The 16,514-nt window shown below is 40.4% G+C and overlaps 1 protein-coding gene across 1 annotated transcript in view; it reads right to left on the bottom strand.

Annotated features, from left to right (window-relative positions):
* Nucleotides 1-10,209: 10,209 nt before the first annotated feature.
* MYO5C (myosin VC) overlaps nucleotides 10,210-16,514 on the bottom strand; it is a 59,741-nt gene continuing 53,436 nt past the window's right edge. The window contains exons 38-41 of the mRNA XM_084640929.1: nucleotides 15,250-15,532; nucleotides 13,957-14,131; nucleotides 13,286-13,366; nucleotides 10,210-13,047 (exon numbers count right to left, since the gene is read on the bottom strand). Coding sequence (XP_084497055.1) covers nucleotides 12,895-13,047; nucleotides 13,286-13,366; nucleotides 13,957-14,131; nucleotides 15,250-15,532 — 692 coding nt within the window. The 3' untranslated portion in view covers nucleotides 10,210-12,894. The remainder of the gene's footprint in view (nucleotides 13,048-13,285; nucleotides 13,367-13,956; nucleotides 14,132-15,249; nucleotides 15,533-16,514) is intronic.

The following is a 16,514-nucleotide window of genomic DNA, read 5'->3' as shown; positions in this document are numbered from 1 at the left end:
GCACAAGTTGATCCTCCTCGCAGTCAGATTTTAAAAATTCAGAGGCTTTGCTTCAAAAACAGGACCCTTAGTCAAGGTACCAGGCTTGGCAATCAAGGTGTCCCCCCCCCCCCGACCTCCAGCCCTGCTGCAGTGTCATTCCCTTTGGGCATTGGGGCTGAGATTTTCACAGCTGAACAGTGGATTTGGCCACCTGGGAAACGAGATCTCTTAGGTAGCAGTGAAAATTTCCACCCCAATCTCTGGGTCTCACTGGAATGGAGATAATAATACCTACCCCTTCTCTGTGAAGTGTTTGGATGCATCTTTGGTTGAAAAGAGTTAATCGTTATTATTACATGCCACAAAGTCAATGTATTTATTATTCCACCCCCCCCCCCCGACACACACACCATTTTGCCCAGCTCCATCTTTTAATTGTGGGCTCTGTGGGTAAGAGAATATAGTGCTTCTGATGTATTGAGGCTGTAACTGACTGATATTTGCAGGGGACAGACCAGCTGTAAATGGGTCTTTGCAGTCTTTCTGCAAAGGGAGCTTCCTGAACATGGCCTCTTCTGCTTTTGTTAATTGTCCTTGATCTACATGGAGTAACTTTGTTCATATTGACTCCCATTGTCTCCGGTGGGCAGAAAATAGACAAACTAAGTGACTATTGTTCAACCTGGACAAGGTCCAGGATTGAAAAGTGAGATAAGAAAGTAAGTGCAGCTGCTTTTTAGCCTGTGTGCACATCCTGGATGCAGCATTAGGCCTTGGAAAAAATAAAGCCCTTTTCACACTGTGTTTAACAGCGGTACAGTCTGTTTCTCTTATACATCCCTACACTAAAGGTATGTATGCCATCTAGAGTTAGTACAGAGGCAGCATTCAGTTCTCCCCAGAGTAAATGGTACTTTGGAAATAGTTTCCAGGGCCCACCCACTTCCTAATTTGTACCTGCTCACTGGAGAATCCAGGACTTTTAAAGTGATACCAAGGGAACATAAGCATAATTACTAATAAGCAAGACAGCAACAGGAAGGTGCCGTTTTGGCATCTGACTAATTAAACCTGCTTATATGAAATTCAAGAATGTGACTATTTTTTGACCTGATGAGGCAATAGGGGAAGGGTTGGGAGAATCAATTCTCTTTAACAAAGGAATTTGCTCTATGACAGATGCCCAGGTTTTGAATGCCAAGGTACATAAACATCAAATCCTAGGCCCACTGAAGTCCATGGAAGTTGTGGTACTGAGTTCTATATGAACAGAGCTAAATCTGGAGTGCAAGTCAGTGCTGCTGAGATATTGCTTGCATTTCAGGATAGTACAGTAATGCCAAATCAGTGCCCCCTCCTGCCTGCCTTACTCACTGAATAAGTAGATCTCTTTGTGAATAGGAATTAAAGCCCATGTCCTGTAAATAACTGAGCCTCTCCCGGGAGAAGCTGAAAGTCAGCACTGAAGGTATCAAAGTCATGGAAAGCTGGAGTGCTCAGCACCCTTCAAGGTCAGTCCCAAAGTGCATGTAGCAGATCCCAGCTTGATTACACTTGGACTACTCATGTGAGTAAAAGTTGCAGGATTGGGCCCAGAGGATGTTGGGTCCTGATGTGGATAGGAGAAAAGAGGCTATATATCTGGTACTCCCCAAAATGAGCAAGTGGATGGGGCTGGGCAGAATTCTCTAGACCCGAGATGTAGTGAGAGCATGCTGCATCTTGTAAAGGATTGATGCAGCACACCCCCCCATCCAGTGGGAAAAGCGAGTTTCAGCATTATGTCTCACAGGGGTGGGAAGTGGAAACGCAGCTCAAGCTACTAAGTACAATGGTTTCAGAGTAGCAGCTGTGTTAGTCTGTATCCGCAAAAAGAAAAGAGGACTTGGGGCACCTTAGAGACTAACCAATTTATTTGAGCATAAGCTTTCGTGAGCTACAGCTCACTCACTTCTTTCATGAATTGGAACTCGAAGAGAAAGTTAACTGACCTAGCCAAACGCTGGGCTATTAATACTTGGGCTGTCATTAACTAACCCTGCAAAAATAACAGGTTAGAGCAGATCTATTCTGGACATGCTCCAGATCTGGATGATAAATATAGAGGAGAACATACAGTTGAGTCACAGTATTCAAAAATGCCACATAAGAATGTTCTCATTTAGTAAATAATGTCTAAATCAAGGCAGTTTGTTTCGTCCTTCCCATAAAACCCCATGTCTACTAGAGGCAATGTGTTTTTAACATTAACAAATAATAGATTAGTAATTAATTATTCAATAAACTAATGAATATTAAGGAAGCCTTTAGCCTATGTTTGCAGAATTCATTCTGCTATAGGAGTGTTTAATCTGAAATGGGGAAAGCAGCAGTTAAAATGCCACAGACCCTTTAGCTTGGAATCTAAGTTCAGAATGCTTTCAGATTGATTTCAAAGCACACAGAGCATCTGCCATGAGAGCTCCTAAAGTCAAAGGGAGTTTAAAAGGGACCTGGATAGTTTTATAGACAAGAACAATATGAAGCCAGTCTTTAAGCTTATCTTCAGTATTATACAGTTGACCAAGTCCATTTTAGGGGGAGGGGTTTGCCTTTGATTTGCCTTCGTCAGAAGCATTAGGTAGGGATATTGAACTTGAAGGACCAACTGCCTGATTCAGTATGGTAAATTCTGTGTAAAAGGTATGCTGACCTAGCAGTAAGAGAAGGAGACTGGGATTGTATTCCTGATTGTTCCACTGATTTTCCATGGGACTTTGGGTAACTCATTTAGCTTCTCTGTGCCTGCGTTACTTAGGTGTAAAATGCAGAGACTGATTGATCCAAAGTTCTCAAAGTACTGTATGAATCTAAGTGACTATATAAGTGCAAAGTACTATTATTGTTATATTGCCAGAAGAAAACCACTGGAGTTAAGGTTGTGTACATATCAGTAATTTAAGGGTATAAACATTATAGAGATGTGGTAAGTATTCCCCAAACAAGCATTATAAGTCCAGGAAATTCAGAGTTAAACGCAAAAGAAATCCAAACATCATAATGTCTAGAAGTGCACAGTAAAAGCATCCAAAGAAATTCAGCTTCACTCAGTAGTAATGCCATGCAATAATTATACACTTATGGTTAGTGCTAAGTAGTGTTTATAGCCAGAGATCAGATTAAACTGATTTTAAAGACGTTAGATTTTTTCATTTATTTTCCCCTTCATGGTGCCACTACTATTTGGTGTTAAGGTTGTTTGGTGCCTTAACCACTCATTTCCATACTTTACCATTTTTTGCTTTCTTTAACCTTAACTCTGATCTTTCTGGGTTTGTAATGCTTAGTTTGGGGATAATTGCAACATCCTTGTAATGTTTTTACTCTTAAATTAATTATAGCTACTCTCAAACTTAGTGCCACTTTAGCAGATTTTTACCTGGGAATTTCCTCATTTTTTATTAAATTTGCCATACATAAACACTAAACAAGAAATGCAAACAGACTATTACCATAGAATATTTTTAATGATTTGAAAATTGTGTCAACATCCTTAAATCTTTTTTATTTTTAAATGTTAAGTTTTAGGGCCAGATTCACCAGGCCACTTTGGCTGCTTTACCCCACATTGGAGCAGTGCAGACCAGACAGAGCATAATGGCCATTTCTCCTCAGCTCCTGGCCTCTGTGTGTCACTGCTCAGACACATCCCATTTCCCCGCACTTCTGCCTCCCACATACCCCTGCTCAGACACAAATCGCAGTTTCCCTCTCCCCTGATTTTGCATGCAGGCCACTTCTTATGTTTCTCCTCTTGCCCTCCCTGTTGGTAAATCTTGTGAAATGGATAGTTTTTTAAAATAATCTTTGGATTAATAATATTTGTTGCTGCTATATTTCATAACCAGAAACTGTCTTCTTCAGCAGGACTGACAAATCGTGTTTTTTTACAGAGAGTTCCATGCCCATCTCTGAGTTAATCATCCTGCTATCACCTCCTATTTTTCTCAGTGGAAATGAGGCTACAAAAGGTACCACTACAAGACAGCCACCCATTCCGGCTGTTCCCAGTGAGGGTGAAGCCAAGCTGCCACAATGGAAGGTAGGCCCCATTCCTAGTGAGAACAATGGGAGATGGCAGGAAGTGTGAAAGAAGGCAGTATTTTGTGTTGAATTCCCTGCAAAACCCTGCTAATCCAACTCTACCAAAAAAGGAACATTCCGTTGTGAAGAATAATGAGGGGGGGAAATCATTAAGCCTAAAAAAATCTTCAAATGTGGCAAATGCACAATGAGTGTGGACTACATGGGAAGCTGATGAGTCTACATTAAAATCATTGGTGGACAGTAGGAGGAAAAAGAAAGATGCTAAAAATTTTTAAGGGAACATTTTAAATCAAACTAATTAATTGATTTACTTGTAAATTCTCAGAAAACTCATTCTATGCTCAAGAGGCAAGTGCTGTAATTTGGGGAAGAATACACTGTAGTCTTCATATGTAGGCATGGTGGAATCCCTGCTTTACATGCAACACTCAACAATGGAACTGTGACTTGTATGTCTATCATGGAATAGTTTGGCCAGCCACTCACTCTGAATAGTTGTCATGATGAATGATAAGAATGATTGGATATAGAATAATCCTACATGAGTGAAAAAACAAAAACATGATGCACGCCCCCTTTTGGGCATCTTGTGCTCACCATAAATCCCCAAACTAGGTGGGAAAAGAAAGACCTCAGAGATAAAGGGTGATCTAGCATAAAAGCCAATTGGCCTATGGACTGAACACATGACTGGGAACCAGGAATTCCAAAATTCTATAATCCTGCATCTGCCACTGACTGTCATGGCTTTGGAAGAATCACATAGGATTTGATTTTTAAAATTCCATGTGAGCAATTGAGTCCTATATTTGTAGCTGTAATTAACTGTTTGTATATGGAAATCTGGTAATTGTATACGGAACTGACCAATCCAAGACATGAAACTAATTAGCCAGTTATGCCCACAAATTCCTGATTTCTGTAGTCATGAAAAATGCATTGCTAAGTAGCATTGCACAATCAAATGGTTGTGCATATTTTCATGTACAAAAGCATGGAGCCTATTTTAAAAATCAGACCCATCATCAGTTTGCAGCTAAGCTTCCCTGTCCATGAACCTATTTTTCCCCTAGCTCATTAGTTAATGCTTGTACAGAAGTTAGAAGATGCAAAGAGGTATATAAATGCTAGTTATTGATATGAAAGCCTTTATTGCAAAATAAATATGCATGAGCAAGATGCAGCAAGCCCTGGTGCTGTTGCCAGTGATCATTCTTCAATTTTAATAGAGTGCCTAACGTACCCTGTGTTATGAAGAATCAATGTATTGAGGCAATTCTTCTTTAAGCATTAATTTGCTTCCACTTAATAGCCTCTGTTATGGTCTAATTCCAAACAGTAAGATTCTGTCTTCTATAGTATGAGCAGCAGAGAGAAAGCTGTAAGGAGTCTTAATATAGGAAACAGTCTCTTACTGCTATTTTAGCAAGGGTTTATCAACTCCTTAGAAAAACTGCGTAAACTGGTATTTACTGACTGTTGGCCAAGTAGGACCCAGATAAAGTGGCAAATTCAAAGTCAAGAGAAGCAAATGGATAGAGGAGGGAGAGGTCTTTTGTTTTATAGCCACTATATCTAAACATATTCCCCGTCAGTTTGAATGTATTAGAACGTGCAAGGTTTCAGTAGAGAAGCTTTGCTCCCTGCATCATAGAGAGCTGTTATTTCAGCACTCTCACTCTCCTCCAAAGCTCTGACAATGCTTTATAAGCCAAGTGAACTAAGCCTCCCAACATTCTCGTGAGGATCTTTATACCCACCCCTGAACTGCAGCAACGTTGACATTGCTCAACACAACACGAGTTCAGGGTAGGAAGCAAAGAGGAATACTTTCTCCAATGAATACTACATGGGGAATTCAGATAGGCAGAATATAATTGCCCAATATGGAACTTGGCCAGGACACCAGTGTGACAGTATCCTTTAGGTAAGAATAGGGATGTAAACTAGCTCCTTATTGGCCAGCTGTATTCATAGCCTAATTTTTGTGTTTTATCCAGAAGACAGGACCTTCTGACTGCGCAGTGCTCTTTACTACAATACTGGGAAATTGATTCACAATTAACTCAGAGGGAAGGAAGAGCCACCTATAAATTCTCTGACACCAACACAGGTGTTCCTTGTCAGGCCTCCATCCAAGTACTGAACTCACCCACACCTGTGTAGCTTGTGAGAAATGAAATGATCCTTGTACAAAGTGGTATGGCTATAGATCATGCAGAAGTTCAGGCAGGTTGTGGATCACATTCAGGTTCACTGTGATAGTTTAAGAAAATCATAACAGCTACTTACAAAAACCTCATGGGGTTTCATCCAGTGTTTATTTTTGAAGGCTAATGGGCAAAACTGAGGTCTGATGTAATTCTACTGACCTCCGGGGTGTTGTGCATGGTTACACCAGGGCTGAATTTGGGCCGGCACATTTTACTTGCAGAGTTAGAATGTGTGATCTTTTACCATATATGTGAAAAAGCAGATAGCCACTTGCCAACAAGGAGCAAAAAGTTGACTTTGCCCCACCCCCTCAGAATTCCATCAGGTGCTCCCCAACTGTAGCTGAGGACTGGGGCTTTTATTTGGAGTAGAGCAGGGACCCTACCTGGTCTCATGGTTTCATAGCCCACTGTCTAACTGAACACGTCTGAGAATACATCTGACCCCTAATTTACACATTATTTACTTTTGTGTTCTCTCTGGCAAAGGCTGTAACATACCATTTCCACACATAGCGAACAGTAGTTGAGTTGTTCTGATTTGATGTAAGTTGCCCTGAGGGGTTTCTCTGTGGAGCACTTGTCACAAGGACCAAACACAATTGCCAAAAAGGTCTGGTCACACATCTTTGCTGTGGATTGGACCTGAAAGAGACAGAGGAGAAAGGGGGAGTGCATTACAGTCACATGACAAACCTTTCCCGTATTCTCCCAGTAGCTAATGGATCTTAGACAATATATAGACAGCTGTAGGCTGGATAAGCTCTCAGCGGCTTATCTCTAAAGCTCAATAAACTGTCATTAGCACATGCCCTGTGGTGTGGATGATGTTTTTACGAGGAAACAAACAGCAGCACCCTTTGGTTATAGAGCATGGAATATTTTTTCCATTTGTAACGTCTTATTCTGGGTTTTGGCTTACACAATGGCAACAGAACCTTAATAATCAAATGACATGCAACAATGGATTAAGCTTCAGAAGGGCCCGCTGTTTACCAAAATTGATTGTTTTTCCACCATATATTTTAAGCAGTCTGTCCTATTCATGACCATTTTCAAAACTGAAAAGAAGGTCCCGAATGCTCTCATTAGCTATACAAAATATGAACAACAATGAGATGGGTTGAACAGAAATTGGCATTTCAGAATGCTGCAACATTTTGAACTCATTTTTTGTTCATGGAGCGAGAGTCATTGCTGTGACTGCAGACGTTTAAAGAACTTTTTTCACCTTCAATAGAGAGTGAAAAATCACTGCTTTAAAGGCAGGAAAATGAGACAAATGCATAGAACATTCTCATGCAAAATAAGGGGCACTGATTCAATATTCTGTGAAAAAATAATAAAAATGTTACACAGATGTGACACAATGAGATTAATGTTGATTACTATTACAATATTTTACCAGGGCAAAGTGAAATATTTAAGATTAAGAAAGTGAACTCACGTTTTGCTAGTTTCATTTGCATTAAAAAAAATAACCCTCTCTTATATTTAGGGCCTGATCCTGCCACCCATGCTCAGATTGAGTTGCACTTTTCTCCTGAAGGAATTCCATTCATTTCAATGGGTCTACCAGAGGAGTAAGATATTAACACCCAATGGGTGAAATCCTGGCCCCACTGCAGTCAATGGGAGTTTTGCCATTGACTTCATTGGGGCCAGGATTTCACCCAATGTGTGTAAAAAGGGCAGAAATCAGCCCATACATGATCTAAAATGCATGACATGATGATCTTGCAGTTCGGTCAACTTTGAACCAAATACATGAATTCAAATGGGCTTATTTCCCCCGTTTAATGAAAATGGGCATCTTAGGTGGCATTAAGGGAGGTTCTTAATTTAATATTTTATGAACACTGGGGCTGATGCTGCAGCCTGTCACTCACACAAGTAGTTTCTCTCATGCAAGTATTCCATTGCCATTAGTGGGACTACTTATGTGAGTAACGGCTCGCAGAATCAACCCCATGATGATTATACTGCTCATTATACTGGAGACCAAAGGACTCTGGCCAAAATATTCAAACATGGTGCCTAAAGCTAGACATTTAAATCAAGGTGTCCTGTTATTCAAGGGTGCTGAGCATTACCAGTCCCCAATGAGGGCAATGGGAGCCACTGTTGCTAAGCATCTATGACAATTGGGCCACTTTGGGTAGGTGCCCTAACATGGATTTAGCTGCCTAAATGTAGGCCCCCAGGTTTGAAAGCGTTGGTTATGTCAGGTTTCGATAGAAAAGCTTTCCCTTCAGGAGTAGTGTAATTCGAAAGTATTTTAAACACTCTACAGTAAAAAATGCTGAACAAAATAAAACCACTGGTGTTAAAGAGACAGATATTTATTACACGCACACAACAAAATTTAATGAAGCAAAAGCTTTGAACATAAAATGGGCAGCATTCATCCTTAGTGAAACTCATGAATTCAAGAGGGTTATGCATCAAGGATGAATCAGGCCCAATGCAAATGTTACTTCAATAACTACTATACAATATGCAGTATTGACAACACATGGATGAGAAAAGCTAGTAAAATTCCCAGTTAATTAAGAATTAGTATCAGATATTGGTATCAGGACCTCATCTGATATTTGACATTTTGATAAACTAATTTGCAAATACAGTGCTCTTTGTGATAGTTATTTCCCTACCGTTTAAACAGAGCTGGCTGAAAAGATCCCAACTTCAAACATCCTGCTGCACCATGGCTTGAGATATTTCAGACCTATTATGTCATCAAACATTTGTGGTAGCCATTTAAAAAGGGTGACCTGGTGAAATACACATTACCAATGTGGTACTTGCATAGCAGATATTGTATGCTAAATGTTGCAAATGAAGATAGAAAATTACCTACCTTTTCACAGGAGAAACACTGTACACTTCAGAAGAGGAGTAAATAAGCTGCGTGTAACTGGAAGTGTAGAAGGGTGACCTTAATACTAATAATCTACTTAGAGGGATATTAAAGCTCAGCTTCTAGTTTCCTATTGTACTATCTTAGTTCAGCTAATGTTGGTTTACATTCCAAGGGCTAGAGGTTTTACCCACAAATCTCTGGACAAAACTCCCACTGACATCAATGGGGATTCAGACTAAGAAACAAGGTAAGAGTAGGACCTTACCTTTTAAACACACCAGGTTTTGCCCTCTCTGCTCCATGTAGTTGCCAGTTTTTTGTTTCCAAATGTTAAAGTTCAAAAGAACTGACTGTGTGAATGGCTGCATAGTATCTTTCCACCCACTGCAGATGCCAGGTTGCCAATGTACATTCTCCATATATTTTCCTTCAAACTTGTAATGATAATTAAGGCAAGGAAAGGTGGAGGAGGAATGGGAGAGGAGACCAACTCATTTATATAGGCAGGAGCCTGAAAATTAAAAGGAGCCAGGATTCAAAAAGAATTCCAGAGGACAATGTAACTGTGTAACTACATACAGTAAGCATGTAAATGCTTGAAACTGTATCCACTGAAGCCCCTGGGAGTATTGCCATTCATGCCAACAGGGATGGGGCAGTTTAAGGGCAGAGTATTATTACCCACCACAAGGCTATTATGTCTGCCTTCTCTCCCATTCTTACAGACATAGATCATTCCTCTGAATCAATCAATCAAGATTTTCTTCTTCTTGTACATAGTGTCAGCTGTTTTTTTCACTCCAAACTCTGGGAGACAGTTCAACACCAAATTGCCACATTTCTTCTCTATACAACGACTGAATGCTTTTCACCTACAGATGTATGCGTCTTGAATAGCATATCTGCTATGTGAATATCAGAGTGGGCTAAGATTTTATATGGGAAGAAGTTAGTGTATGATCTGCATACAGCTTCAGATGCTCTTGATAAGTGTAAAAAGAGTATGTAGGTTACAGCAACCAAACTAGTTTGTTTCCAAAATAATATTTATTACAGAAATGAATTAGCAACTAGGGACACCACAAATTTTAGATATTGAAATATGCCATGCTGCAGTCACAGTGATCAATCTAATACCTAAATGAAGACTTAATCGTTTGATACATGATCTACCATACCCACCAAGCCTCATATAATTTCAGGTGACTTCTGTCAAACATTTTAGTACTAAAACATAAAATATCTTTATTACAAAACTTAAATGATTCCAAAGTGATTTAAAAGATAGTTAACATGTGGAAAATGTTAGCCTACCTTACATGCTTAGGATACTGTGTATACTTTTTTTTAAAAAAATGCTTTTAAAAAAATATATATGTACCATTCTTGCTCTATGTGCTTTTCATACACCACTATTCATATTAGTAACTATCAGAGGTGGTTCCATTTTAAAATTCACATATGCAGTTATGCAAAATTAACAAAGTGCACAAATACTGTAGCAAAACATTACAAAAATATTTTGTCATTCCCTTCATATGGATAATGTTTAAATTAACTGAATTAAGTTAAAAAGTACTTAAATATATCAATACAACTCAAACTGGTCCTTGACCATAGAGTTCTATGCCCTACTTACTACAGAATTCACTTCTAATACACAAATACATTCTAATTCACTGACTAATAAAACATCATTATCTGTCTAGGTTTTTATAAGGTCACCCATCATCATGGTGTCTGAGTGCCATTACTTCAATCATTTTTATTTCTGTTAATAAATTATTACATATTATTTATTGTGTGCTGGCTGTGGGTGATGCTGCTGCACAGGGCAGAGGAGACAAGGTCCCTGCCCCCAAGGAGCGTACCGTCTAAATGAAATAAATATGAACAAATAGTAAGAAATCAGGTTGCATCTGTGAGCATGGACATACCAGGGAAGCTGCAGTCAGTCACTACTTTCAGAGTAGTAGGCACATGCACAAGGAGCTGGCCAGTGGGTTAGTAGCATAGCTGCAGGCATTGTCTTCTTGCACACTTCTGGCTACCCAGCTTTTCTTCAATGCCTAACCCTTGTCTGAGTTTAGGGTTATTCCCCATCTCCCTCCTCCTCACTAGTCTGGAGCTGGGGAGGAAGATTTCCCGCCCCCCCCAAAAAAACTATATCCTCCTTAGTGGCTTCCTCCTCACCTCAGGTCCTGTCACCCTCTTCCCTTGAAGAAAGTTTAAAAACAAAATAACCACCCCCTCACCTCTCCTCAAATTTGTACAAATGCTTTGCAGGTCATCTTAGAGCCATTGCTGCAAACGCTTACTACTGGGTGCAGTCCCACTGACTTACCACTGGTGGTGAACACAACCCTCTGCAATCAGTGCTGGCAGGACTGGGCCCTTGTCCGGCTATCTAGGTTCTCCTACATCACCAATCACTGTGGCAAGTGAACATCTTCCAAAGTGATGAGCTCTACAAATAAGATATCTGGGTGTTCCCTTGGTTGAGTTTTAAAGGTGGAACACGCAGGATGTTCTGCAGAAGCTTGAAATATTCTTTCCATGACATGCAGTCTAGTTATGCTCGTGTTAAACTCAATTGTTATTTTTTCTAGCTCACCTCTAGACTATTAAATGTCACTGCTCAAGATGCAAGTCTCCACCAACCTGTTTGTATTCTTAGCACCTGATCAACAAAAAAAAGGGAGGGGGGACTGAATGGGCTCTCTAGGTGTTTTGCAATTACATGACGCTAGAGATGGGTCCAAGTCCAACCCTACTTTCATCCCCCTTTGAAGGAACAGAAGTTTAAAATGCAAACCTGGATTTTGATCTCAATTTTACAGCTGGCTTTATCACTGTAATGGGCTGAACCAAAACCCCAGACTTGAATACCCCTGAATTTTGCAAAGGGGAACTGAACTCTGCCTCCAAATTAAGTGTCTCAACCCCATATCTACTTTAAATGGATGCTAATATGGTCTCCTCCTCCTGAACTATTATGTCTGAGTGAGCAAGTCAGCACACATATGAAAAAGCCAGCATGGGTTGCCAGCATGCAGAAGCAATTCTCTCCCTCATACTGACATCAGAGCTGTCCCCAGGGTCAGTGTAGCAATTTGCATTGGCTTTTTAAACTACTGTAGGAAGACCTTCCATTTTCTATTGCTCCACTCTTCTGCAGGCACAAAACAGTAATTTTATTGCTGTTTGTTGTTAGACTGCCTTCACAGATGGAATAATACCACAGGAAATCTAACTGGGTGAAGACTGCTGCAAAATAAATCCATCATATCAAGCCAGTGAGATGAACTCCTAGGGAAAACATCTCATGTGAAAGAAAGCAGCACCGTGACAGATTATAACATAGTAGTAGTTACCCCATGAGAGAGATTGAGCATGTTGTTCCCTCACTGGCGATCTGTCAAAGAACATGGAGCACCAATACAAATTTGTCTCAAACAGACTTTCTTCGTAGGGCTCCAAAACTGTAAGGTGTATAGCTGCTGGATATAGTATCACCCTTTGTAAAAATGCAGTGGAAAATGGACAATACTTAGAAAAGAAAGGAGGGGTTTGTAGGCTGGCATATACTTTATTCCTACTGCTGATGTCCTGATTCCAAAGTAGTTTTTAAAAAGTATATTCCATAGTAAGCCACTGCACTATATCCCAGTTGTGGGAAAATGAGTCATAAAAGTTTGCTCTTCATTTAGTCTTTGAGGACAGGGTGGCAAATCCTTTTTAATTTTTGTATTACACTCTTGTGAGAAAGCCAAGTTTGAAACTGCTGGGAATCTGTATAATTTCCAAGGCATATGGAGATGGGGTGTAAGGAAATGTCACTTGAAAGAGATATTTGGTATCTAGCATCAATTGTGGAATATCCTCTCGATTATTGAGCATAGCCTGCAAATAGAACAGAGAGATTTACTGTCAAGAAGATACAAAGTGTTAAAACCCTAAAAGGCTTGCTTTCCCATTATTCTAATGATTTTTTTTCTTGTCAGTCCCAAAGGGTATAGAAGAGCAGTAACTTTTGTTCTGGTTTGAATTTAAAGCCAAGTATGAACACATACCATTGTAAACAGAGTGTGCAAAATATCGTAACTTGAATGTGTGTGAGAAAATCATTTAAGGCTCTTACCTGGACTTTACGAACAAACGATGGGGACACTCTTTTCTCAAAATCATCTATAGGAGTGTATGAATTGAGGATCTTTACTATCTGTGTAAATAATAAAAGACTTTTAATAATTTAATAACCCAGGCAAGAAAAAAAGGAACAGTTTGAAAGGAAGAGGCACTAAAATTACGCCCCCATTCATATCTAACCGACTGAGGGCACTGTAAGCAATTGTACTGTAAGGAGGTAGATTATTAACTGGCAAACTAGTGAGTGGTTCTGTATGTGATAATTGCCTGGGCTCCTCCCCAAAAGTATCAGAGAGGAGAAAGGTGATGTGGGTAGATGGTGGAAATGGCTGAACTGATTAAAGGAAACCCATTAAAAAAAAAAAAGTTTTGTGACAGACAAAGGAAATTATACTGGGGAATAGAGAAGAGGACAAGTCTGGAGCAGGACTCAGACAGAACAAGGCAGATAGGCATCCAAGACAGAAAAGTAGAAAATACAAACAAAGGAATCCGCGAATCAAACATTATAGCTGGGGACGCCTGGGTCGGAAGAGGCGGCCAGGGAGGAACCACTATAAAAGTGGGATGCTGATCACTCTGTCTGCAGCCAGGGTTATTTCACACATGAATTATAAGATTCTGCAATTGGTGCTGCCAACATAAAATGACAGTGTTTATTACCTGCACAGCAGACAGGGACGTACAGCGTTCATATATCTCCTTGGCATCCTCGTCTGTGATCTTTTTGACCTGAAGGAGCCAGGCTGCCTGAGAGAGAGGTTCCAAAGTTTCCTTGGCAGAACTGCTCTGCAGATTCTTTTCTTTAAGCCATTCTTCTAAGTAGCTGATATTACACCTGGGATTAAATAAAAAATAAGCATAGAAATGTCAGTTTCCCCTCACAAACTAATAATAATAAAGCAATCTCCAAATGAAAGTCATTAAAGAAACACTGTCAGTTTAAAATTCATACAAATTAAGCAAAAAATATCTTTAGAGACACCCACCTTAGATTATTAAAACTGACAAATTTAAAAATCTGATTCCCCTTTCATCATTTTATCCTGTTCATATTTTGTATTTCACAAACTTTGGACAATGACAGTTTCCTTGTTGTTTATACAAAGGCCCTAATCAGTTTCATACATTAGCAGGATGTGCCAGCATTACATGGGATTCTGTTAAAATATTGCTATTCCTTTAAAAATACACTTTCACAGCATCCTCAAGAGAGCCAGGAGATGATAGCAACTTTTGCACAGTCCCAACCAGGGCCAGATTCTCATAATTGATGACTATAGGTGAAAGCCCGCATCTCCCATTGCCACTTTCCTGGACGATTTAAGGCCTGTAAGGTTTATCTATTGATTTTCTTTCAGCTCTGTCTCCAGACTGTCTAATGGGATGTAACTGAACTATATATCTTTTGCAATGATTTAGGAGCATATTCTCCTCCTGATTCACATAAGGGCAAAAGGAAGAGGAGCCCTCAGCCAAACCCCTGCTGGTCTTGCACCTGATTCTTGTCTGATCATTAAGGGTGGGAAGGACAATTCAGCACTTCCTCCTCTGCCAATATCCGCTCTCCACAGTAAAAACCACCCTAAAATACCTGTGTGTGTAAATTAGCATGTCAAGATCCACAGACGTGTTGCAGGCTAAAGGGGACAAATGCTCCAGAACTGGGCTTCTGAGTCTCTCTGCCCCTCCAGTCTGTACTGTGTCCCCCCCTATTAATGTTACCTGTAAAGTACACTTGTGATAAGCACTGTATCATGGAGTATGATAGGACCAGCAAACTAATTCACAGAAAAGTTAAAATCTACCATTTCAAACCAGAGGGACAAGAATAATCACCACTGAATGTTCACAGTGTGAATATCACAGTGTGAATGCCACAAGCGATAGAACTAGAGTAAGTAAAAAAAATCCCCTCTCTCAAATAACTGCTCGCTGAATCTTTATTGGCTTTACCTTATCTGCATTCCTTTCCGACAAGAGCACATGTCCTTGCGGAGGAAAAGACTATTAAGGGTGGCCGCTCCAATCAGAAAGAAAAGCTGCTTCACTGCCTGCTTTAGAAGCTCTGTGTCCAAGCCATTCTGGCACATTGTGCTATAAAAATAGCTGAGCTGTTGCAGGATGGAGGTCATTGTGTAGGTATCGGTGTCGTCTATACTAGAAGAACGTTTACGGAATCCTGTGGGTTTCATGCCAGAAATTCCTTGGAGACTTTCATATTCAAGCATACCCGGCACTGAAAAGGCAACAGGAAATAATTTGTAACACCAACACCACATAGGGTCCTTTTAATGATGGTAATTTGGTTTTGGGAACCAATATTTTCAAGATGTATCGTTTAAAGTTTTTAAAACTGCATTTTCTCATTACTCCAGTAATAAAGGAGGACAGGTGTTTGCATGTGAAAATGGTGTGTGCTTCCAGGCTAGATTTCATCTAGAACCTCACCTTAACGTGGCAGCTCAGAACGGTAGCCCAAAAGGGAGAAGGGGAACACTGTAGATGAAGGAAGCCACTCCTTGCACCACATCAAACAAGATTAGCGTGGTTTCAGGTAGATCTACACTCATGCTTCTTTGGGTGGTGTCTAGCGTACACTCCTGCATAGCCCCCCAGCAGAAGTATAAGCAGCAGTACAGCCCGTGAGGCATGACTTAGGTAAGTGGAGTGAAGACACGCCGGAAGGGTACGGGTATGCACGTGAGTACGTCTCCTACACCATCGCTACTTGTCCAAGCGGTGCCTGCCTGCCTATACGGCTATTTTTAGCAGTGTAGTGTCCTGCTGCCTCCCCTCAGCTAGTGCCTTTCACTGATGCCTGTAGCGACCCACTGCAGTGTGGATGCAGCTCGTTTTTCACTGGAGCAAGTAGCTACATGTACTCTACATGATGACACCAGTGGTGTGTAATATAGACGTAGCCTTGGTGTGAGGTAATTTGGGAAAAAACTAAAACAAAAACTACTGTCATGAACAAATTGAAAAACACCAAGGGAAAAAGCCACTGTAAAATGTCTAGTGAAAACAGCAATACAGAAATGGAATACCCTGCTGCTGAATAGCTTGCCTTCAGCTTGGCTGGTTAGAAATAGAGGGGGTGGGGAAGGGCAGGATGGAAGTAGAAGCAGAAACATGTTATGTAATATTTCCTAACTGAAACCCCCCTTTTTAGGGAAATAAAATCAATCAGCCCCCTCCCCCACCTCCTTCAGACCTGT

This window comes from Lepidochelys olivacea, assembly GCF_965140295.1.
Source record: "Lepidochelys olivacea isolate rLepOli2 genome assembly, chromosome: 10".
Classification (NCBI taxonomy): Eukaryota; Metazoa; Chordata; order Testudines; family Cheloniidae; genus Lepidochelys; species Lepidochelys olivacea.
Note: the sequence above shows the minus strand (reverse complement) of the source record. Positions and strands in the feature narration are given on the sequence as shown.